At 47.2% G+C, this 24258-nt stretch overlaps 1 protein-coding gene across 1 annotated transcript in view; it reads right to left on the reverse strand.

Annotated features, from left to right (window-relative positions):
• The window catches only part of ABCD1 (ATP binding cassette subfamily D member 1), a 138860-nt gene extending 116145 nt beyond the window's left edge, over positions 1-22715 (reverse strand). The window contains exon 1 of the mRNA XM_063936599.1: positions 21088-22715. Within this exon, the coding sequence (XP_063792669.1) occupies positions 21088-22002 (915 nt within the window). The 5' untranslated portion in view covers positions 22003-22715. The remainder of the gene's footprint in view (positions 1-21087) is intronic.
• Positions 22716-24258: the final 1543 nt, after the last annotated feature.

Below are 24258 nucleotides of genomic sequence, written 5' to 3' on the forward strand. Positions count from 1 at the left end.
ACGACCGTATCCCATCTGGAAGATAGGTACCAGATACTGAATTTCCAACATGACAGAAAGTCTGTGGGTTTTTATGAAATGTTTGTTAGTTGGGTATAATATTTACAGTTTATGAATTGTTTTAGCAGGTTATTTTAATTTATGCATTAGCTGGTCTCTAAATAGGTGAACTAGCGGCACCCTTCATTATTAAAGATGACTCTGGCCGTATGTATTAGTGGAGTCTCAGATGTTGTGTGCATACAACATTGCTTCCCCTTTGGTGTGGGCGGGTATGGATCATTAGGTCGACAGTCAACAGGCTGACCTCATATAGTTGACATAGAAAAAGTCAACATGGTCAAAAGGTTGATGGGGTCATTAGGACGACAGGTACAAAAAGGTCGATACTTGAAAAGGGGGACACAGAAAATGGTTGACACGTAAAAGGTTGACACAGCCTTTTTGGTTCGTTTATGTGTCGTTTTCGCCGTCAAAGCACAAGGAGCCCCAATTAGTGTACCGCTTGCCACGCTGCGGGCAAGGTTAGCCCACGTGGATGGTAAAGTATACAAAAAGTTTGAAAAAAAAATTCAACAAAACCACTGTCATGTTGACCATTTGAACCTGTCCACCATAAGCATTATCGATATAATGACCGTGTCAACAATTAAAGGTCGACCTATTGACTGTCTACCTTTTTACTGTCAACCTACAGAACGGATTTCATGTGTGGACATGACCTGATGACACTGAATTATTATTTCACATGGACACATCCTTCTGTTGTAAAAATAAGATTTTACTCACCGGTAAATCTATTTCTCGTAGTCCGTAGTGGATGCTGGGGACTCCGTAAGGACCATGGGGAATAGCGGCTCCGCAGGAGACTGGGCACAGCTAAGAAAGAATTAGGACTACCTGGTGTGCACTGGCTCCTCCCACTATGACCCTCCTCCAGACTTCAGTAAGGATACTGTGCCCGGAAGAGCTGACACAATAAGGAAAGGATTTTGAATCCCGGGTAAGACTCATACCAGCCACACCAATCACACCGTATAACTCGTGATATTATACCCAGTTAACAGTATGAACATAACAGAGCCTCTCAACAGATGGCTCAACAATAACCCTTTTAGTTAACAATAACTATATACAAGTATTGCAGACAGTCCGCACTTGGGACGGGCGCCCAGCATCCACTACGGACTACGAGAAATAGATTTACCGGTGAGTAAAATCTTATTTTCTCTAACGTCCTAGTGGATGCTGGGGACTCCGTAAGGACCATGGGGATTATACCAAAGCTCCCAAACGGGCGGGAGAGTGCGGATGACTCTGCAGCACCGAATGAGAGAACTCAAGGTCCTCCTCAGCCAGGGTATCAAATTTGTAGAATTTTGCAAACGTGTTTGCCCCTGACCAAGTAGCAGCTCTGCAAAGTTGTAAAGCCGAGACCCCTCGGGCAGCCGCCCAAGAAGAGCCCACTTTCCTCGTGGAATGGGCTTTTACAGATTCAGGCTGTGGCAGGCCAGCCACAGAATGCGCAAGCTAAATTGTGCTACAAATCCAGCGAGCAATAGTCTGCTTTGAAGCAGGAGCACCCATCTTGTTTGGTGCATACAGGATAAATAGCGAGTCAGTCTTCCTGACTCCAGCCGTCCTGGAAACATACATTTTCAAGGCCCTGACTACGTCCAGTAACTTGGAGTCCTCCAAGTCCCTAGTAGCCGCAGGCACCACGATAGGTTGGTTCAAGTGAAAAGCTGATACCACCTTAGGAAGAAATTGGGGACGAGTCCTCAATTCTGCCCTATCCATATGGAAAATCAAATAGGGGCTTTTACATGACAAAGCCGCCAATTCTGACACCCGCCTTGCCGAAGCCAAGGCCAAAAGCATGACCACTTTCCACGTGAGATATTTCAAATCCACGGTTTTGAGTGGCTCAAACCAATGTGACTTTAGGAAACCCAACACCACGTTGAGGTCCCACGGTGCCACTGGGGGCACAAAAGGAGGCTGAATATGCAGCACTCCCTTGACAAATGTCTGAACTTCAGGCAGTGAAGCCAGTTCTTTTTGAAAGAAAATCGACAGAGCCGAAATCTGGACCTTAATGGAACCCAATTTTAGGCCCATAGTCACCCCTGACTGTAGGAAGTGCAGAAATCGACCTAACTGGAATTCCTCCGTTGGGGCCTTCCTGGCCTCACACCACGCAACATATTTTCGCCATATGCGGTGATAATGTTGTACGGTTACATCTTTCCTAGCTTTAATAAGCGTAGGAATGACTTCCTCCGGAATACCCTTTTCTATTAGGATCCGGCGTTCAACCGCCATGCCGTCAAACGCAGCCACGGTAAGTCTTGGAACAGACAGGGCCCCTGCAGCAGCAGGTCCTGTCTGAGCGGCAGAGGCCATGGGTCCTCTGAGATCATTTCTTGAAGTTCCGGGTACCAAGCTCTTCTTGGCCAATCCGGAACAATGAGTATAGTTCTTACGCCTCTTCTCCTTATTATCCTCAGTACCTTGGGTATGAGAGGAAGAGGAGGGAACACATAAACCGACCGGTACACCCACGGTGTCACTAGAGCGTCCACAGCTATCGCCTGAGGGTCTCTTGACCTGGCGCAATATTTTTCCAGCTTTTTGTTTAAGCGGGACGCCATCATGTCCACCTGTGGCCTTTCCCAACGGTTTACAATCAGTTGGAAGACTTCTGGATGAAGTCCCCACTCTCCCGGGTGGAGGTCGTGCCTGCTGAGAAAGTCTGCTTCCCAGTTGTCTACTCCCGGAATGAACACTGCTGACAGTGCTAACGTGTGATTTTCCGCCCAACGGAGAATCCTTGTGGCTTCTGCCATCGCCGACCTGCTTCTTGTGCCGCCCTGTCGATTTACATGGGCGACCGCCGTGATGTTGTCTGACTGGATCAGAACCGGACGGTTTTGAAGCAGGGGCTTTGCTTGACTTAGGGCATTGTAAATGGCCCTCAGTTCCAGAACATTTATGTGTAGGGAAGTCTCCTGACTCGACCAAAGTCCTTGGAAGTTTCTTCCCTGAGTGACTGCCCCCCAGCCCCGAAGGCTGGCATCCGTGGTCACCAGGACCCAGTCCTGTATGCCGAATCTGCGGCCCTCTCTGAGATGAGCACTCTGCAGCCACCACAGCAGAGACACCCTGGTCCTTGGAGACAGGGTTATCAACCGATGCATTTGAAGATGCGATCCGGACCATTGGTTTAACAGGTCCCACTGAAAAGTTCTGGCATGGAACCTGCCGAATGGAATCGCTTCGTAGGAAGCTACCATCTTTCCCAGGACTCGCGTGCAATGATGCACCGACACCTGTTTTGGTTTCAGGAGGCCTCTCACTAGAGACGACAGCTCCTCGGCTTTCTCCTCTGGGAGAAACACTTTTTTCTGGACCGTGTCCAGAATCATCCCTAGGAACAGTATACGTGTCGCCGGAACCAGCTGAGACTTTGGAATATTCAGAATCCAACCGTGCTGGTGTAGCATCTCCTGAGATAATGCTACGCCGACCAACAACTGCTCTCTGGACCTCGCCCTTATCAGGAGATCGTCCAAGTATGGGACAATTAAAACTCCCTTTTTCCGAAGGAGTATCATCATTTCGGCCATTACCTTGGTAAATACCCTCGGTGCCGTGGACAGGCCGAACGGCAACGTCTGGAATTGGTAATGACAATCCTGTACCACAAATCTGAGGTACTCCTGGTGAGGATGGTAAATGGGGACATGCAGGTAAGCATCCTTGATGTCCAGAGATACCATGTAATCTCCCTCTTCCAGGCTTGCAATAACCGCCCTGAGCGATTCCATCTTGAACTTGAATTTTTTCAAATATGTGTTCAAGGATTTCAAATTTAAATTGGGTCTCATCGAACCGTCCGGTTTCGGTACCACAAACATTGTGGAATAGTAACCCCGTCCTTGTTGAAGTAGGGGCACATTGACTATCACCTGCTGGGAATACAGCTTGTGAATTGCCTCTAACACAGCCTCCCTTTCTGAAGGAGTCGTTAGTAAGGCAGATTTGAGGAAACGGCGGGGGGGGGGGGGATGTCTCGAATTTCAGTCTGTAACCCTGAGATACCACTTGAAGGATCCAGGGATCTACCTGTGAGCGAGCCCACTGATTGCTGAAGTTTCTGAGACGGCCCCCCACCGTACCTGGCTCCGCCTGCTGAGCCCCAGCGTCATGCGGCGGACTTAGCAGAAGAAGCGGGGGGAGGACTTTTGTTCCTGGGAAGTGGCTGTATGCTGCAGCTTTTTTCCCCTACCTCTGCCTCTGGGCAGAAAGGACGCGCCTCTATCCCGTCTGCTCTTTTGGGGGCGAAAGGACTGCACCTGATAATACGGTGCTCTCTTTGGTTGTGAGGGGACATGTGGCAAAAATGCCGACTTCTCAGCTGTTGCGGGGAAACTAAGTCTGAAAGACCATCCCCGAACAACTCCTCACCCTTATAAGGCAAAACTTCCATGTGCCTTTTGGAATCTGCATCCCCTGTCCACTGCCGGGTCCATAACCCTCTCCTGGCACAAATGGACAGTGCACTTATTTTTGATGCCAGCCGGCAAATATCCCTCTGTGCATCTCTTATGTAAAAGACAGCGTCTTTAATATGCTCTATGTTTAGCAATATAGTGTCCCTGTCTAGGGTGTCAATGTTCTCTGACAGGGAGTCTGACCATGCAGCTGCCGCACTGCACATCCATGCTGAGGCAATAGCTGGTCTCAGTATAATACCAGTGTGTGTATATATAGCTTTTTGGAGAGCCTCCTGCTTTCTGTCAGCAGGTTCCTTTAGGGCGGCCGTATCTTGGGACGGCAGTGCCACCTTTTTTGATAAGCGCGTAAGTGCTTTATCCACCTTAGGGGGTGTTTCCCAACGTGACCTATCCTCTGGCGGGAAAGGGTACGCCATTAGTAATTTTTTTGAAATTACAAATTTTTTTATCAGGGGAAGCCCACGCTAGTTCACACACGTCATTTAATTCTTCAGAAGGGGGAAAAACTACTGGTAGTTTTTTCTCCCCAAACATAATACCCTTTTTTGTGGTACCTGGGGTCACCTCAGAAATGTGTAAAACATTTTCTCTGACGTCCTAGTGGGGAATAGCGGCTCCGCAGGAGACTGGGCACAAAAGTAAAGCTTTAGGACTACTAGGGGTGCACTGGCTCCTCCCCCTATGACCCTCCTCCAAGCCTCAGTTAGATTTTTGTGCCCGGCCGAGAAGGGTGCACACTAGGGGCTCTCCTGAGCTTCTTAGTGAAAGTTTAGTTTAGGTTTTTTATTTTCAGTGAGACCTGCTGGCAACAGGCTCACTGCATCGAGGGACTAAGGGGAGAAGAAGCGAACCTGCCTGCTTGCAGCCAGCTTGGGCTTCTTAGGCTACTGGACACCATTAGCTCCAGAGGGACCGAACACAGGCCCAGCCTCGGAGCTCGGTCCCAGAGCCGCGCCGCCGGCCCCCTTACAGAGCCAGAAGCAAGAAGAGGTCCGGAAAAATCGGCGGCAGAAGACATCAGTCTTCAACAAGGTAGCGCACAGCACTGCAGCTGTGCGCCATTGTTACTCAGGCACACTTCACACTTCGGTCACTGAGGGTGCAGGGCGCTAGGGGGGGGCGCCCTGAGCAGCAATGTAAACACCTTGGCTGGCATAAATACACCACATATAACCCCCAGGGCTATATGGATGTATTTTAACCCCTGCCAGAACTCACCAAAAAGCGGGAGAAAAGGCCGCCGAGAAGGGGGCGGAGCCTATCTCCTCAGCACACGGGCGCCATTTTTCATCACAGCTCCGCTGGAAGGACGTCTCCCTGACTCTCCCCTGCAGTCCTGCACTACAGAAAAGGGTAAAAAAGAGAGGGGGGCACTAATTTGGCGCAGTTTTAATACTAACAGCAGCTATAAAGGGAAAAGCACATTTTATAGTGGTATTCCTGTCTATATATAGCGCTCTGGTGTGTGCTGGCATACTCTCCCTCTGTCTCCCCAAAGGGCTAGTGGGGTCCTGTCCTCTATCAGAGCATTCCCTGTGTGTGTGCGGTGTGTCGGTACGATTGTGTCGACATGTTTGAGGAGGAAAATGAGATGGAGGCGGAGCAATTGCCTATTATAGAGTTGTCACCCCCTAGGGAGTCGACACCTGAGTGGAGTGTCAGCTCTTTACGACAGACAGTTGACGACATGAGACAGCCGGCTACTCAGCTTGTGCCTGTCCAGGGGTCTCAAACGCCATCAGGGGCTTTAAAACGCCCGTTACCTCAAATGGCAGACACAGACACGGATACTGACTCCAGTGTCGATGATGAGGAGACAAACGTGACTTCCACTAGGGCCACACGTTACATGATTGAAGCAATGAAAAATGTATTGCATATCTCTGATAATACAAGTACCACTAAAAAGGGTATTATGTTTGGTGAGAAAAAACTGCCTGTAGTTTTTCCTGTATCCGAGGAATTAAATGAAGTGTGTGATGAGGCGTGGGTTTCCCCCGATAAAAAACTGATAATTCCTAAAAGGTTATTGGCATCGTACCCTTTCCCGCCAGAGGATAGGGCACGTTGGGAAACACCCCCTAGGGTGGATAAAGCGCTCACACGCTTGTCTAAACAGGTAGCACTACCCTCTCCTGATACGGCCGCCCTAAAGGAACCTGCCGATAGAAAGCTGGAGAATATCCTAAAATGTATATACACTCACACGGGTGTTATACTGCGACCAGCAATCGCCTCAGCCTGGATGTGCAGTGCGGGCCTGGCGTGGTCGGATTCCCTGACTGAAAATATTGATACCCTAGATAGGGACAGTATATTACTGACTATAGAGCATTTGAAGGATGCATTTCTATATATGCGTGATGCACAGAGGGATATTTGCCGACTGGCATCAAGAGTTAGCGCGCTGTCCATTTCTGCAAGAAGAGGTTTATGGACGCGGCAGTGGTCAGGTGATGCGGATTCTAAAAGGCACATGGAAGTATTGCCTTATAAGGGGGAGGAGTTATTTGGGGTAGGTCTATCAGACCTGGTAGCTACGGCAACTGCTGGAAAATCCACATTTTTACCCCAGGTAGCTTCTCAACCTAAGAAGACGCCGTATTATCAGGCGCAGTCCTTTCGGCCCCATAAGGGCAAGCGGGCAAAAGGCGCCTCATTTCTGCCCCGTGGCAGAGGGAGAGGAAAAAGGCTGCAACAAACAGCCAGTTCCCAGGAACAAAAGCCCTCTCCCGCCTCCGCAAAGTCCTCAGCATGACGCTGGGGCTTTACAAGCGGACTCAGGCACGGTGGGGGCCCGTCTCAAGAAGTTCAGTGCGCAGTGGGCCCACTCGCAAGTGGACCCCTGGATCCTTCAGGTGGTATCTCAGGGGTACAAATTGGAATTCGAGAAGTCTCCCCCTCGCCGTTTTCTAAAGTCTGCTTTATCGACGTCTCCTCAGACAGGGAGGCAGTATTGGAAGCCATTCACAAGCTATATTCCCAGCAGGTGATAATCAAGGTACCCCTCCTACAACAGGGAAAGGGGTACTATTCCACACTATTTGTGGTACCGAAGCCGGACGGCTCGGTGAGACCAATTTTAAACCTAAAATCCTTGAACACTTACATACAAAGGTTCAAATTCAAGATGGAGTCACTCAGGGCAGTGATTGCAAACCTGGAAGAAGGGGACTATATGGTGTCTCTGGACATCAAAGATGCTTACCTACATGTCCCAGTTTACCCTTCTCACCAAGGGTACCTCAGGTTTGTGGTACAGAACTGTCACTATCAGTTTCAGACGCTGCCGTTTGGATTGTCCACGGCACCCCGGGTCTTTACCAAGGTAATGGCCGAAATGATGATACTCCTTCGAAGGAAGGGAGTTTTAGTTATCCCTTACTTGGACGATCTCCTGATAAGGGCAAGATCCAGGGAACAGTTGGAAGTCGGAGTAGCACTATCTCAGATAGTGCTGCGCCAGCACGGTTGGATTCTCAATATTCCAAAATCGCAGCTGATCCCGACGACACGACTTCTATTCCTAGGGATGATCCTGGACACAGTCCAGAAAAAGGTGTTTCTCCCGGAGGAGAAAGCCAGGGAGTTATCCGAACTAGTCAGAAATCTCCTAAAACCAGGCCAAGTCTCAGTGCATCAATGCACAAGGGTCCTGGGAAAGATGGTGGCTTCTTACGAAGCAATCCCATTCGGCAGATTCCACGCAAGAACCTTCCAGTGGGATCTGCTAGACAAATGGTCCGGGTCGCATCTTCAGATGCATCAGCGGATAATCTTGTCACCAAGGACAAGGGTGTCTCTCCTGTGGTGGTTGCAGAGTGCTCATCTTCTAGAGGGCCGCAGATTCGGCATTCAGGACTGGGTCCTGGTGACCACGGATGCCAGCCTGAGAGGCTGGGGAGCAGTCACACAGGGAAGAAATTTCCAGGGCTTGTGGTCAAGCCTGGAGACATCACTTCACATAAATATCCTGGAGCTAAGGGCCATCTACAATGCTCTAAGCCTAGCAAGACCTCTGCTTCAAGGTCAGCCGGTGCTGATCCAGTCAGACAACATCACGGCAGTCGCCCACGTAAACAGACAGGGCGGCACAAGAAGCAGGAGGGCAATGGCAGAAGTTGCAAGGATTCTTCGCTGGGCGGAAAATCATGTGATAGCACTGTCAGCAGTGTTCATTCCGGGAGTGGACAACTGGGAAGCAGACTTCCTCAGCAGACACGACCTCCACCCGGGAGAGTGGGGACTTCACCCAGAAGTCTTCCACATGATTGTGAACCGTTGGGAAAAACCAAAAGGTGGACATGATGGCGTCCCGCCTCAACAAAAAACTAGACAGGTATTGCGCCAGGTCAAGGGACCCTCAGGCAATAGCTGTGGACGCTCTGGTAACACTGTGGGTGTACCAGTCAGTGTATGTGTTCCCTCCTCTGCCTCTCATACCCAAGGTACTGAGAATCATAAGACTTACCGCGGCTGCGTTTGACGGCATGGCGGTTGAACGCCGGATCCTGAAGGAAAAAGGCATTCCGGATGAAGTCATCCCTACCCTGCTCAAAGCCAGGAAGGATGTAACCGTACAGCATTATCACCGTATTTGGCGTAAATATGTTGCGTGGTGCAAGGCCAGGTAGGCCCCTACAGAGGAATTTCAACTGGGTCGTTTCCTGCATTTCCTGCAAACAGGACTGTCTATGGGCCTAAAATTAGGGTCCATTAAGGTTCAAATTTCGGCCCTGTCGATTTTCTTCCAGACGTTTGTCAAGGGGGTACTGCATATACAGCCTCCTTTTGTGCCTCCAGTGGCACCTTGGGATCTCAATGTAGTTTTGGGGTTCCTAAAATCACATTGGTTTGAACCACTCACCACTGTGGACTTAAAATATCTCACATGGAAAGTGGTAATGCTGTTGGCCCTGGCTTCAGCCAGGCGTGTCTCAGAATTGGCGGCTTTATCCTATAAAAGCCCTTACCTAATTTTTCATACGGACAGGGCAGAATTGAGGACTCGTCCTCAATTTCTCCCTAAGGTGGTTTCAGCGTTTCACTTGAACCAGCCTATTGTGGTACCTGCGGCTACTAGGGACTTGGAGGACTCCAAGTTGCTGGACGTAGTCAGGGCCCTGAAAATATATGTTTCCAGGACGGCTGGAGTCAGAAAATCTGACTCGCTGTTTATCCTGTATGCACCCAACAAGCTGGGTGCTCCTGCTTCTAAGCAGACTATTGCTCGTTGGATTTGTAGTACAATTCAGCTTGCACATTCTGTGGCAGGCCTGCCACAGCCAAAATCTGTAAAAGCCCATTCCACAAGGAAGGTGGGCTCATCTTGGGCGGCTGCCCGAGGGGTCTCGGCTTTACAACTTTGCCGAGCAGCTACTTGGTCAGGGGCAAACACGTTTGCTAAATTCTACAAATTTGATACCCTGGCTGAGGAGGACCTGGAGTTCTCTCATTCGGTGCTGCAGAGTCATCCGCACTCTCCCGCCCGTTTGGGAGCTTTGGTATAATCCCCATGGTCCTTACGGAGTTCCCAGCATCCACTAGGACGTCAGAGAAAATAAGAATTTACTTACCGATAATTCTATTTCTCGTAGTCCGTAGTGGATGCTGGGCGCCCATCCCAAGTGCGGATTGTCTGCAATACTTGTACATAGTTATTGTTACAAAAATCGGGTTATTATTGTTGTGAGCCATCTTTTCAGAGGCTCCTCTGTTATCATGCTGTTAACTGAGTTCAGATCACAGGTTGTACGGTGTGATTGGTGTGGCTGGTATGAGTCTTACCCGGGATTCAAAATCCTTCCTTATTGTGTACGCTCGTCCGGGCACAGTATCCTAACTGAGGCTTGGAGGAGGGTCATAGGGGAAGGAGCCAGTGCACACCAGGTAGTCCTAAAGCTTTACTTTTGTGCCCAGTCTCCTGCGGAGCCGCTATTCCCCATGGTCCTTACGGAGTTCCCAGCATCCACTACGGACTACGAGAAATAGAATTATCGTTAAGTAAATTCTTATTTTTCATTACCTCAATCATATAACGAGTGGCCCTATTGGACATTACATTAGTCTCTTCGTCGTCGACACTGGTATCAGTATCCGTGTCGACATCTGTGTCTGTCACCTGAGGTAGCGGGCGTTTTAGAGCCCCTGATGACTTTTGAGACGTCTGGGCAGGCACGGGCTGAGAAGCCGGCTGCCCCACATTTGGCATGTCGTCAAATTTTTTATGTAAGGAGTCGACACTTTCGCGTAATTCCTTCCACAAGTCCATCCACTCCGGTGTCTGCCCCGCAGGGGGTGACAACACATTTATAGGCACCTGCTCCTCCTCCACATAAGTCTCCTCATCAAACATGTCGACACAGCCGTACCGACACACCGCACACACACAGGGAATGCTCTGACAGAAGACAGGACCCCACAAAGCCCTTTGGGGAGACAGAGAGAGAGTATGCCAGCACACACCAGAGCGCTATATAATACAGGGATTAACTAAATTATATCCCCTATAGCTGCTATATATGTATTTTGCGCCTAAATTTAGTGCCCCCCTTCTCTTTTTTACCCTTTTTTGTAGTGTAGACTGCAGGGGAGAGTCAGGGAGCTTCCTTCCAGCGGAACTGTGAGGGAAAAATGGCGCCAGTGTGCAGAGGGAGATAGCTCCGCCCCTTTTTCGCGGACCTTTCTCCCGCTTTTTTATGGATTCTGGCAGGGGTATTTATCACATATATAGCCTCTGGGGCTATATATTGTGATATATTTGCCAGCCAAGGTGTATTTATTGCTTCTCAGGGCGTCTCCCCCCAGCGCCCTGCACCCTCAGTGACCGGAGTGTGAAGTGTGTATGAGGAACAATGGCGCACAGCTGCAGTGCTGTGCGCTACCTTGGTGAAGACTGATGTCTTCTGCCGCCGATTTTCCGGATTCTTCTTGCTTCTGGCTCTGTAAGGGGGCCGGCGGCGCGGCTCCGGGACCGAACACCAATGGCCGGTTCCATGCGGTCGATCCCTCTGGAGCTAATGGTGTCCAGTAGCCTAAGAAGCCCAAGCTACCACCAGTTAGGTAGGTTCGCTTCTTCTCCCCTTAGTCCCTCGCTGCAGTGAGTCTGTTGCCAGCAGATCTCACTGTAAAATAAAAAACCTAACATATACTTTCTTTCTAGGAGCTCAGGAGAGCCCCTAGTGTGCATCCAGCTCGGCCGGGCACATGATTCTAACTGAAGTCTGGAGGAGGGTCATAGTGGGAGGAGCCAGTGCACACCAGGTAGTCCTAATTCTTTCTTAGCTGTGCCCAGTCTCCTGCGGAGCCGCTATTCCCCACGGTCCTTACGGAGTCCCCAGCATCCACTAGGACGTTAGAGAAAAGGGGAGAATTACTTTGCAAAATTACATCTACATTAAAGCCTTACGGGTCTATTCAATGCATGTTGGATCCTCTACGACAATGCAGTATTCAATTTGCGGGTAAATCAGACTGGTTTTGCCCGTTTTCGACAATGCCAATCCCACTTTTTTTTAAATCGGATTGACATTGTCGAAAACAGGACTAAAACCTGTCAAAACAAATGGATCCACGGCTAATCCGCGGATCCACGTGTTTTCCGTCAAGTCGGAAAAACGGCAGCTGCACTGAATAGGTCAAATCATGATTAAACCTAAAAAAGTCAGAAACTGCCGTCTTTCCTACTAGTCGGCAGTTCCGACTTCAACTGAATAGACCCCATACACGCTGAGGCTGGGGGTGGAACCTATTGGTGGAGGATATGTCTCTAAACATAAGGAAGGGATGCTGAATACGTGACAGCACTTTCTAGAGTCATAGAACTTTTTGAATTCTCACATAGGAAAAGAATGAAATGACAATTGCGGTCATGTGATGCTTTCCTGGATACCAGGCTCCTGCCAGGAGTAGGCACCTACCTAAACCCCAGATTATGCAAAGCTTGCCAACACCTTGAAGATCCGGTCATCTCATCAATATATGTGCCCCGAAGTCTCCAGACCACATCCTCTGCACTCATAATAACCTGCTAACAAGTTATATGGAAGATAAAACTCCAGATTGATAAAAAGTTATTATTTTAAGTATTAATGAAGATTTGAAGCTGTAGTGGTGATCATTTATCGGTAAGGTCTTTTGTTTTGCACGGAATATATACCTTATTATGAATATAACAGGTTTATTTAGTGCATATCATGTTACACCATACTGTACTCGGAGCTTATCATGCTTAGTTTCCGGTATAGCTAGTGTTTATATCCCGGTCTCCCAGGTACCAGAGTTTTGTCCATGAACAAAAGGAGTTAACACTGGTTCAGCAGGTCTATAAGAGGAAAATTAATTTGCCGACATTTGCACAATGTGCCATTCCAGAAGGGTACATCGAGCCTGCTGGCATCTCAAACTTTCTATGGGGGTGCAAGGGAAAACTTGCCATTAATGGCAGATACGTACGCAGCTGCTGCACTTCTCACTGAATTAACATTCCCCCCTAAGGGCTTGATCCTATTAGCTGGTAAGTGTGGCTATATGTTGCATTTACGGTACTTCAGGACTTGCTTTTGTTTGAATCCTCATATGATTTCGTACAAAAGTCAAGGGCAAGATCAGGCTGTGAAGTGACATGTTGCGGTACCAATGCTACAGTTTCCATTCACACCTTTACAACTGCAACTTGCCCCTAATAGGAATGACCCCTTATTGTCAGTGTTACACACTGAGCAGCAAAATATACAAAACTGGCAAGTTGCTCACATCAATTTATTAGTCAATTGAAGGTGCTTGCAAGGGAGGTGCTAATCTAGACCATAAAAAACACAAATTCCCCCAGCACACAGTGAGCAACCTTGCATAATAACTAAATCCAAACAAGATGGAATGTTCAAGTTAAACACAAAATTACACCACGCTTACTCTTAATCACCGTTCACCAGATCCTCCTAGATCCCTAATGGCTGTAACAGTTCCATGCCATTCTCCTCAGACATCTCAGCCTGAATTAAGCAGGCTGAGCAAGTGTCAATGCTCCTACCCATGAATTTCCTATTTGAGGCATTGACCCATATGACCTGCTTGAAACATATAGTAGTAACAGAACCAAGCAGCATTAGATTGTTACAACCATAAGAGACCCAGGTGGCTCCACTGAATAGCAAATCTAAAGTGGAGTATTTTATTTATTTTAATTTTTTAAATGTCACTCTGACATTTTTAGTTTTGGGTGGAGTTACCCATAATCTTTAATGAACTTACGACAAAGGTTATTTATTATCATGACCAGCTTTTATGACATTATGGTTTTCACAAATATCAGCTATTTTTTTTTTTTTTTTTTGCCCTTTCAGCTCTGCACATAACACTATACACCTGATGCAGTTTTGTGACTAGCTAATATGAAAATACAGGAAAAAAAAATAGACCCCTAAAAGTATTTAGGGGTCTGTTCAATTAAGGGCAAGGAAAGTGAATTACCGCACTAAACACCAGCAGCACTTTATCTTGCCCTGGACTTTTGGGTTCCAGTCGAAGATCTCTGCGAGTTCGGAGCACTTACTAGGTAGCAAGTACTCTCACGTACAACACTTAAAACACTTTAAAGGCAGCTAACTATGGGGGGGGGGGGGAATCAATTGAGGGCAGGAAATAAAAAAAAAAACGCCCGCTATTCAATTGAAGGACAGAAGTCTTTTCACGCACCTCCAGAGCATTTTTCCTAAAATCTTTAATTTTTAGCAACAATTACTGGGACTTGCTCTGGTGCCGCGGAGGGACACCAAGGACTAGTTAAGCAATTGAAAGTTTCCAATTTGCTTAATTAGCCTGTAATTACTCACCTTCCAAAGCGTTGTCTTCTCCTCCTCTGCCACAGCGGTGAGTATGTGATGTGCGTGTGAGTGTGTAAATGTGTGTGAGATGTGAGATGTGACTGTGCATAAGTGTGAGGGTGACCCCCTGTGCAGTTTCACCCCCCCCCCCCCCCCTTCCCAGAGCCGGCTGCAGGAGAAAAAACATCTCCTAGCAGCCCCCTCCACAGTGGAAAGACGGAGGGGAGACCACAAGGAGCGGCAGAGACCACAGGTTGGGTAAGTATTCATTTATTTCTTTTTTTTTTTTACTCACATTGCAGGGTTCAGCTCTGAAAACCCTGCAACCATTTTTTTTTTTATTGGGTACCTCGAGCATCGGGAGCATTGGACATAAGGAACACAATGTTTTTTTACCTTGCGCCCAATTGCATTCCTCCTTATGTATCACAAATGAAAGAAAATAGTTTGTATCCAGTTACAAAAACTTCTAGTCGATAACACAAAGCAAAACACAATGTCACTTGTTATCCAGGAGAACATCTCTGATCATGTATTTGAAGCCACCAAGCTGTATAAATCGGTATACAGTTGATAGAGCTACAGTAAAAAGATAGACAGTCAATAGGTTGACCCCAAATATCGACAAGCAACAGGTTGACAGGTAAAGTAGACAGTGCTTAAGGTCAACATATTAAAAAAATAAAATAAAAATCGACATGATAATGGCCGACATAAGTTTTCTTTTGTTTTTTTCCAACATTTTTTGTCATTTGCCATTCACGTGGACTACAACTGGGATTAGTAACCTGCCCGAACCGCGGCGAGCAAAGCGAGCCCGTGAGCGTACACGTTTCCACTAATTTGTCTCAGATACGGTAAAACATCACACACACAAAAAACATGTTTGTTGTTTATTTTCATGCCGACCTTATGATCCTGTCAACCTTTTCTACTAACTATTAGGAATACATAGAAAAAAAGAACATGTTTTTCATAACTCAAATTATTTCACACCTAGAAAGATTTCCAAAAATAGGTTCCCTAATTGCTTCTATTTAGTTTGAGATCTTATGTGTGCTGTACTGTAGTTTAGGTCGGTGTTCCCAAACTTCCACCCCCTCCTCCGCAAATGATAAATGATTTGGGGATGGAAGTGCACTGCCATTAGGCTTATACTCCTTACACGCTAAAAACCTGGGTCCAACCTGGCAAACTGAACATGGAGGGTAATGCAGACCTGATCGCAGGGCTGCGTTTTTTGCTGCAATGCGATCAGATAGTCGCCACACACGGGGGGGTGGGAATGCTGTGCAAGTGTACGTTCGCTTCATGAGCACAGCTGCACAAACATCAGTTAGTGCAGTCTCTGCTCAGCACAGGACTTACTCAGCCGCTGCAATGTGATACTGCTGATCGGGGCCAGAGCTGACGTCAGAAAACGCCAGATCCCGCCTGCGTTTTTCCGGACACTCGTGTAGAACAACCACAAACGGCCTCTTCCTGTCAATCACCTTGCGATCGCCCGTATGATCACTTTTTTCACACCATCCCGTCGCTAGGTACCGAGTGCAGTCGTTCCAACGCGCTGGAGCATTGCGGTGCATACGAATGCGCAGTTCATATCTGATCACCCGCTGTGCAAAAACGCACAGCAGCAATCAGGTCTGAATTACCCCCATGGTTTCAAGCCGTGATCACACTGCAGGCTGGACCCGGGTTATAGCCAGGTCCTCCCTCTGCTGGCGCTTGGAGATGAGATCATCACCAAGCGCTGGTGATCCGGCTCTCTGTATACTTTAATATACTTTATACTAGATTTGAAGCTGCAATTTAAGGCAAAGCGTAAAGGTAAAACCAGGTTGTGCAATGGCTTTTGATATGCCCATATTTCTAAAGGGGGTACACATGGAGAGATCCGTGATTCATTTCTAAGCAATCTGACTAGATTGTTTAGAAATTAAGCATGGATCTCTCCGTGTGTATGACCCATAGCGATAGCGATGTGTGATCCCGCGCGCCGCTATCGCCGGTTCTACCACAATATAGTTACAGTGCTCACTACACCCCTGGGTGAAGCGAGTGTCGTTCCCCCCCTTCGCGCTGTGTGCTGAGCGGGGGGAGAGATATGTGCTAGAACGCTCAGCACACATGTCTCTGTGTGTACCCCCCTTCAGATGTTTGTCACTACTTAACAAATGTAACTGTTCTATTTATTTTGGCATAGGAGGGCTGTGAAAATATTGCAGAGGAATAAAGGATGCCGTGAACCAAGAACGTTTGGGAATCATTGGTTTAGGTGCTTTATTGGGTTTGTTTTATTAGGATTTTGTTTTACTCTTTTTCATTAGCATATCCTCCCACTGTCACCATAGACCTTTGCAAATATTGTAGTAAGTATAGTCACAGTAAGTTTATTAGGTATAGGGACAGACCCATCCCTGCGTACCTCCCACCATAGGGTGTAGTAAATTATTAACCAGAAATCAATTACTCTCTCTCCTTGCTTCATCAGTGATGAGTCCAATGCAAAGTGACTTACAATCTGATCAGTGATGGCCAGATTTATAACTCTGCTCTACCAGCTCTATCTGCCGAACATCTGGGCCCAACACAAGTAGTGAGATACAGAGGAACCGCCGATATGTAGCATGGGAGAGACAGCTGTCCGGCCAGGATCGGTATGAATTACCAATGGCCGAGACGCCAACCGTCATTATACCGATACCGGCATCCCGGATACCGGCAGAGTGGCGAGCGCTAGTAAGCACCTTGCTGGGTTATATTTTCCCTCTACAGAAGGAGAAAAGCCTGTGGCGCCGACATTACAGCGCCGGCATTGTACTGCTATGCGGGATCCCGGCGCCAGCATTGTGATCGCCGTGCGGCGGTATGTTAACCGCATACCATATAGGTAGGTACATGTTGATTACTAGAGCTAGGTATCATTAATAAGCATGCTGATTACTCACTGGCCAGACGGTATGCAGTTAACATATTGCCGCACGAGATCCCAGCAATCACAATAACGACACCGCAAGGGGCTTACTAGCGCTCGCCCCTTGCCAGCATCCTGATGGCTGGGATGCCGGCGTCGGTATAATAACGTCCGGCATCCTGGCCATCGGTAACTCATACCAATCCCACTTATAGGGCTTGCAGTTACTTTCTGCTTCTCCTCACAAGTTCTAAGCACCCTGAGAGATAAAGTCAGCATATGAAGTCTCATGTATCATTCTCTCATTTACTGCATTTGAAAGCTAAAGGGCTAAGTTCTACTTTTTAAGTCTGTGAGTACCGCAGCATTTACTTTCACAGCTGGATCTTTAAAGAAACCACAACAGAGAGAATGTTTAATTACATTAAACCTTCAGTGGCCCTGCACATTTAAAGCTAATTTCGGCAACTGAATAAACACCCCCTGTGGGTCTTGTGGTCTCTGGGTTAGGCGCTAGGACAGCAAAGAATCGTTACAAAAATGAAAGTCTGGAATCATTGCCATGTTATGAAAGATGGTTTTCTCCATAAGGTTAAGCAAAGAAATTATGTTGTAATAAAACCACATGATGCAACAGGCTGCTGTCTAATTGGATCACTGAGAGCGCATGGGTCGGACACGGGGCTTCACCTATTCTTACCCCTTTCACACCGCTGGATGGTCCCATGTCGTCAGCATTCATAGAGGACGCTTGGAGATGACATCATCTCCAAGGGCTCCTGAGACAGCCAATCAGCAGCCTTTTAAGCATGACCCGGGGTTGACTCTTTCATACCAAGTCAGCATCAACCCGGGTTCTCAGCTCAGTATGAAAGGAGTATTATTTATTGGGCCAAATTGAATGATATATGAATGAACTACAATAAAATTAAGAAAAAGAAAAAAACAATGTTGCAATTCAGCTCATTGGGTGTACAGCATTTCTCCTTTATAAATGGTCGCGGATTTTGGATCGTCCTAAGGGGCTAATTCAGAGGCAGGTGCTCATTAGATGGTCAAGTTATTCTCCAATGGTTTTTGATCTGCGCCCTCACTACACATTCGCAGACCACAGTGCCCCAAAAGTGGAAGCATGATTGACATGCTACTGGTATATGGGGGAGGCGGCGGGGAGGATACCAGAAAGTGGGGTCGTGCCGGACCCATTTTCTTGGTGTGTCAAAGCCAGTGGCTGCGTCCTCCAAGGCAGTTTCAATGGCCCCGGCTGCGTTGTTTTGCTAGACATTCCCGAGGGTTACCCAGAGGTCCGATGACTTGAACGATGGTTGCGATGTGGATCCAATGCTGTGTCTTCGGATGCAGCAGCAGATCAGAGAAACCAGCAGTGGGCGTCTTTTTAAACAAGAAGGCTCCTGCAGCTATTGAACACTTTTGCACAGCCGCTGCATAAAAACACACAGCAGTGGTGCCATTAGCGGCCACCTCGGAAGCAGCCCCTAAGGGGGTTATTCTATTCTGAGTGTTGTGCAGTTGCAATTCATAACTGCACACATCCCTGCAAACTTCTATGGGGTGCAAATGTGGGATGTTGGTGTTTGTGAGTTCCTAACAGAACGGATGAAACGCTGGCAATTCATACCCATCGCTCGAAAAAGAACAGCCCCTCGGTGAAATGGTAAATACTCTGTCCTATGGTTTCCTATCATGACAAGGATCTCTACACTAAACATACCGTGAAGACATATTTGCACTTTTTAAAGTGCCGGACAGGCTTTAAGCTGGACATACATTAGACCAACTTTCATCCAACTGGTTGGTTGGTTGAAATAAAAATCTAGTAATGTATGGGAGCACATGACAATCAGCAATTGCCTAGAAAGAAGTTGTGCCCTTTTGGGCGGGAACCAAGCTGCAGCTAGGGCGCAATTTACTATTTCATTTATTGTTTGACAAGTTGGTCAAATCGGTTTGATTTAAAAAAAAAAAAAACTTGTCAGAGCAAAAGTTTTTGCTCATTTTCTGGGGTTTGGGATCAAATGGCTAATTCCACTCCAACCAACTAACTCGTTGGCTAAAAGTTGGTCTAGTGCAGTGGTTCTCAACCGCGGTCCTCAAGTTCCCAGAACAGTTCATGTTTTCCAGGTCTCCTCACAGGATTGCAAGTTAAATAATTTGCTCCACCTGTGGGTCTTTTAAAATGTGTCAGTGAGTAATGAATACACCTGTGCACCAGCTAGGTGACCTGGAAAACATGAACTGTTGGGGGTACTTGAGGACCGAGGCTGAGAACCACTGATCTAGTGTATAGCTTAATATTTTTCAGTATGTCCATTTCTATAAAAAGGGTCAGTGTGCTATGACAAAATGACAAAAAGTGTATTAACAATATCACAGGACTTTAGAATGATTAACAAATGGTGCAGCTGAAGGAACACATGGAGAGAGGGGAAGAATGTGGTGTTTATCTACAAAATGTGTACAACCATATAAATGCGGGATCCGTTTAGGATTCTAAAACCGGCATCTCGCCATGGATAGAATTGCTGGCAGCGGGATCCCGAACGCCTGATCCCGATCGACCTCTGCCGGGACTCTATATTGGTAAGCCATGGGGGGGGGGGGGGGGGGGGATAGGCTGTGGGGATAGGAAGGTTAGGGTTAGGCTGTGGGGAGGGGGGTTAGAGGTAGGCACCCCCGGGGAGGGTTAGGCTGCAGAGGAGGGGGGGTTATGTTTAGGTTACAGGAAGGGATTTTAGGCTTAGGCACCACCGGGAAGGGTTAGGCTGCTGGAAGGGAGCCTTAGGGTTAGAGGGGTAAGGATAACCATACTTACCCGACCCCTGTTGGGATTCTCTGTTTCGGGATGCCGGTGTTGGTCATATGACTGCCAGTATCCCATCCTCCAGAATATCGAATGTATCCCATTAATATAGTTACAGCTGGTATAAACCCCATACACAGCAAATCTATGCACACAGTTTTACTCACAGTGAAAAGCAATCTACTTCAAATAGCTCTGTAACGGGAGGGGTACCAGGCATTGGTCCCCTGTTCTGATAGATGAGCAGCTGCGTTACTACTATTATTATTTATTAACAGTTTCTCATATAGTGCAGCATATTCCGTTGCGCTTTACAATTAGAACAGTAATAGAACAAAACTGGGCAAAAACAGACAGACATACTGTAGGTAGTAAGGCCCTGCTTGCAGGGTTACAATCTATAGGGACTACTGAAAAATGTCTGTGTGTTCGCATCTAAGGCTTATTTAATAGAAAGTTTCAAATAATACAACCGTTCCGTGCAAATTGGTATTTTAAAATGTTAAGATGTTTCACTTCCCAAGTCTGCCGAAGGTGTTGCTATGGAAGCATGCCAACATTTACATATATTTTTCGGAATCCTATATCACCTATTATAGATACAAAATGTACTAAGAACAAAACTATCATTTCAACAGCAATAGAATATGTACTATGTGTATTTTTATTTATTATTATTTATCAACATGCTCGACTATTACAGAGAAATAGACTAAGGGGTATATTTACTAAAGGTCAATTTTCATCGACTGCCATCCATTTAAAATAGATGGAAATTGATCTAAATCGATGTGTGTTTTAGCCTCTGAAACACAGAATTTACTAACATTTTAAAAGTAATATAAAAAAATAGTGTCAGTAAATTTATGTTTAGCCTCGGAAACACAACATCGATTTAGATAGAAGAAAACCGACCGTTAGTATATATGCCCCTACGATTCACCTGCTGAAAAGCAGACCAGAAGGAACATTGGGTACCCATGTCAAAAGTTGTCTACCTCTCACCTTGTGACCTCCATAGAAGGCAATCTCTTCCGAGTTGGCGACCACTCTTGAGTGCATGTAGCGAAGTTCTCCTTTCCTTCTGGCCTCCTCAGCTACCAGTTTCCCAAACTTAGGTGAGCAGCTCTTCAGAACCTTGGCCGTAATGATCACTACAAGCCCTGCAATGGCAGAGGGCCATCCTGTATCGGCTCCCTTGGTCTTAGCCGAACTTATCAATGTGTACGTGGTAACTATTACATCCAACACAGGTTTGGTCAGGTTGGAATACAGATGGGCCACAGAGTTGGCGAAAGCCACTACATCTTCGGTCAAAGACTGGTCGGGGTTTCGTAGCCGTCCATCCATGTTGCTGACTCTGTAGTAAGTCTGATTGCCAAAATACATCTGGTAAGCATGAGTCACTAAGCGGGTACGGAAAGCCAAACTGAGCTGACCCTCAAGGTAACGTATGGCACTGTTGATGAAAGTAGCAGGCAAGGCAATAAGCAGCCATTTCAGCAGCTGAAACATAAAACTGGCTGGCCGCTTCTTCACAATGCAACGGGTCAAACGGCCATCCAGCTGAGCCACATACACCGAAAGAAATGTCCTGGAGATCAAAGCAGCAGAGTGCAAGACCAGTAGCCCAAACTCCTTGCAGGCCAGCTTTGGGAACAGGAGCTTTAGCAGGCGGGCAAGCCTCTTGAAGAACACCCTATTTACCCCAGTCCTTTCATAAGTAGATGAAGAAGAGACGGGAGACAGGGCTCCTTTGCTATCCTGGAGTCCATTTGAGTTCTTATACTTGTGCTGCTGAAAGCAGAGACGTCTCAGCACCGGGTACAGCCGCCGGGCACCATAGGCTGCCAACGCAAGCGCAGCCACCCGCTTCAGGACCGCAGCACGGGTGACAGGGGACGGGCACACCTGAATCATGATTACTACACGTGTATCTTACAGTTGTGTGAGTGGAGCATTCCCTGGCTAAACTAGATTACTGCTAATATTAGTACACAGGGGCGTACACATGATTTCCCAGGAGAGAACCACCCCTGTGCCTGTGTATCCAGTCCTCGCATCTGTGTGCTGTTGTATGACTGCACTGTATTTGTGTCTAAGCACATGTACATTAACATGCACACCAGAAATGTATATATCTATTTTATTTTCCTTTGAAGTAGGCTGCAAGATATACAGTACCTCAAGAAGCAACACAACAGGATGCAGGCAAGTCTAAGGTCACATGTATGTAGACAGGCATGCATGCATGTAATATCAAGAACCACAAACGTGTGCAGTGCTATATGTAGGAAGTGCTGTCACCTGCACACATGTATGCCTGCTAATAGCTGTGTGTACTCGGCATGTTGTGTATTTACATGAGTAAGTACATAATAGGGCAACAAGTAGTGCTTGGTATGTGTGTGTCTGCTGGGTTACCTGACCCCTGTCGACCTCCTGCTTGCTATGGGAGCCTCACCAGGAGGTGCCCGGATCCCGAGCCTCAGGTGTCACTTCCCGTCTCTGACAGTCCCCAAGATTTCTGCTTCTGCTACTGCTGGTAACGGTTAGTACAGGCTGCCGGAGCCGGCGACAGACCACTCCCATAGAAGCAGCTGACAGCCGGAGAGGAAGCGCTGACAGGCTGGGACGCCACAGCGCCTTAATGGGCGGGACTTAGTATGATAATAAGGTTCGGTCACAGTATGGTCTTTTCTTGCCAGTAGTAATGGCGTCGCTTTTGGCTTCAAAGAGTGCTTCCAGACATGACAGAGCTGGGGACCTGCGCAACAGGTGACGTCACGCGTATCTGTCACTCAGTAGTCTGGGTAGTGCAACGTTCTGTGTCATAGGCGGTCATGTTAGTTCCATGTGCAGTATTGTAACGCTTGTGGCATTCTAGAGTAAAATCTTGGTCTGTTCTAGGAAAGAACGTGGAGTGGCAGCATTTCGCAGTATCTGGTAGATAGTTCTACAGTAGAAAGATAGCTGGTCAATAGATCAGCCAAAAATGGACTACAGGGTCAAACGGTCAACAGGTAAAATGGCAGACAGTGCTTAAGGTCGATAGGTTCAAAAGGTCAACATGACAGTAGTCGACCCAAGATTTATTTTATTTTTAATTTAAATGTTTTATTATTTTTTTTTCAATTTAATCACCATTTACCATCCATGTGGACTACGACTGGTAATAGTAACCTTACCTGACGTGTGGCAAGCAAAGCGAGCCCACAAGCGGACACATTTCCACTAATTTGGGTCAGATATGGTGAAACGGAATACATATGTATTCCTGGCGGACGGGATTCCGGCTGTTACTATTCCGACAGCGGCATCCTGCCAGAATGCTGGCAGCGGGGCGAGCGCTACGAGTCCCCTTACGGGCTTGCTGCACTCGTCACGCTGCCCTCGCCACAGGATCTGTTCCCACTCTATGGGTGTCGTGGACACCCACGAGTGGGAATAGCGCCGGTATTCCGGCGTCGGTATCCTGACCGCTGGGACCAAATTGATTCCATCCTACTGAAACATACAAAATTATACCAAAAACAACAAAAACCCTTGTGACGACCGTTTTTGTGTCAACCTTTTAACCCGGTTGACCTTGTTCCTACCTTTTCTACTATCTACCTTTTCCAAATCGACCTTTTGACCTTGTTGACCATTTGGTATTGACTCTTTTTTACTGTAGATTTATTGAACCACACCCCCATTTCACAGGGCTAGCTCTAGTTACAGTAAATATAAATAAATGTAAAACGCGTCGCACTCAGAAATCACCAAACACCATATAGCTGATTACCACTATGGGGGTAATTCAGAGTTGATCGCAGCAGCAAATTAGTTAGCAGTTGGGCAAAACCATGTGCACTGCAGGTGTCGCAGATGTAACGTGCAGACAGTTAGATTTGGGTGGGTTATATTGTTTCTGTGCAGGGTAAATACTGGCTGCTTTATTTTTACACTGCAATTTATATTTCTCTAACGTCCTAGTAGATGCTGGGGACTCTGTCAGGACCATGGGGACTAGCGGCTCCGCAGGAGACAGGGCACAAAAATAAAGCTTTAGGATCAGGTGGTGTGCACTGGCTCCTCCCCCCATGACCCTCCTCCAAGCCCCAGTTAGGTTTTTGTGCCCGTCCGAGCAGGGTGCAATCTAGGTGGCTCTCCTAAAGAGCTGCTTAGAAAAAG

The sequence above is a fragment of the Pseudophryne corroboree genome, chromosome 8 (assembly GCF_028390025.1).
Source record: "Pseudophryne corroboree isolate aPseCor3 chromosome 8, aPseCor3.hap2, whole genome shotgun sequence".
Lineage (NCBI taxonomy): Eukaryota > Metazoa > Chordata > Amphibia > Anura > Myobatrachidae > Pseudophryne > Pseudophryne corroboree.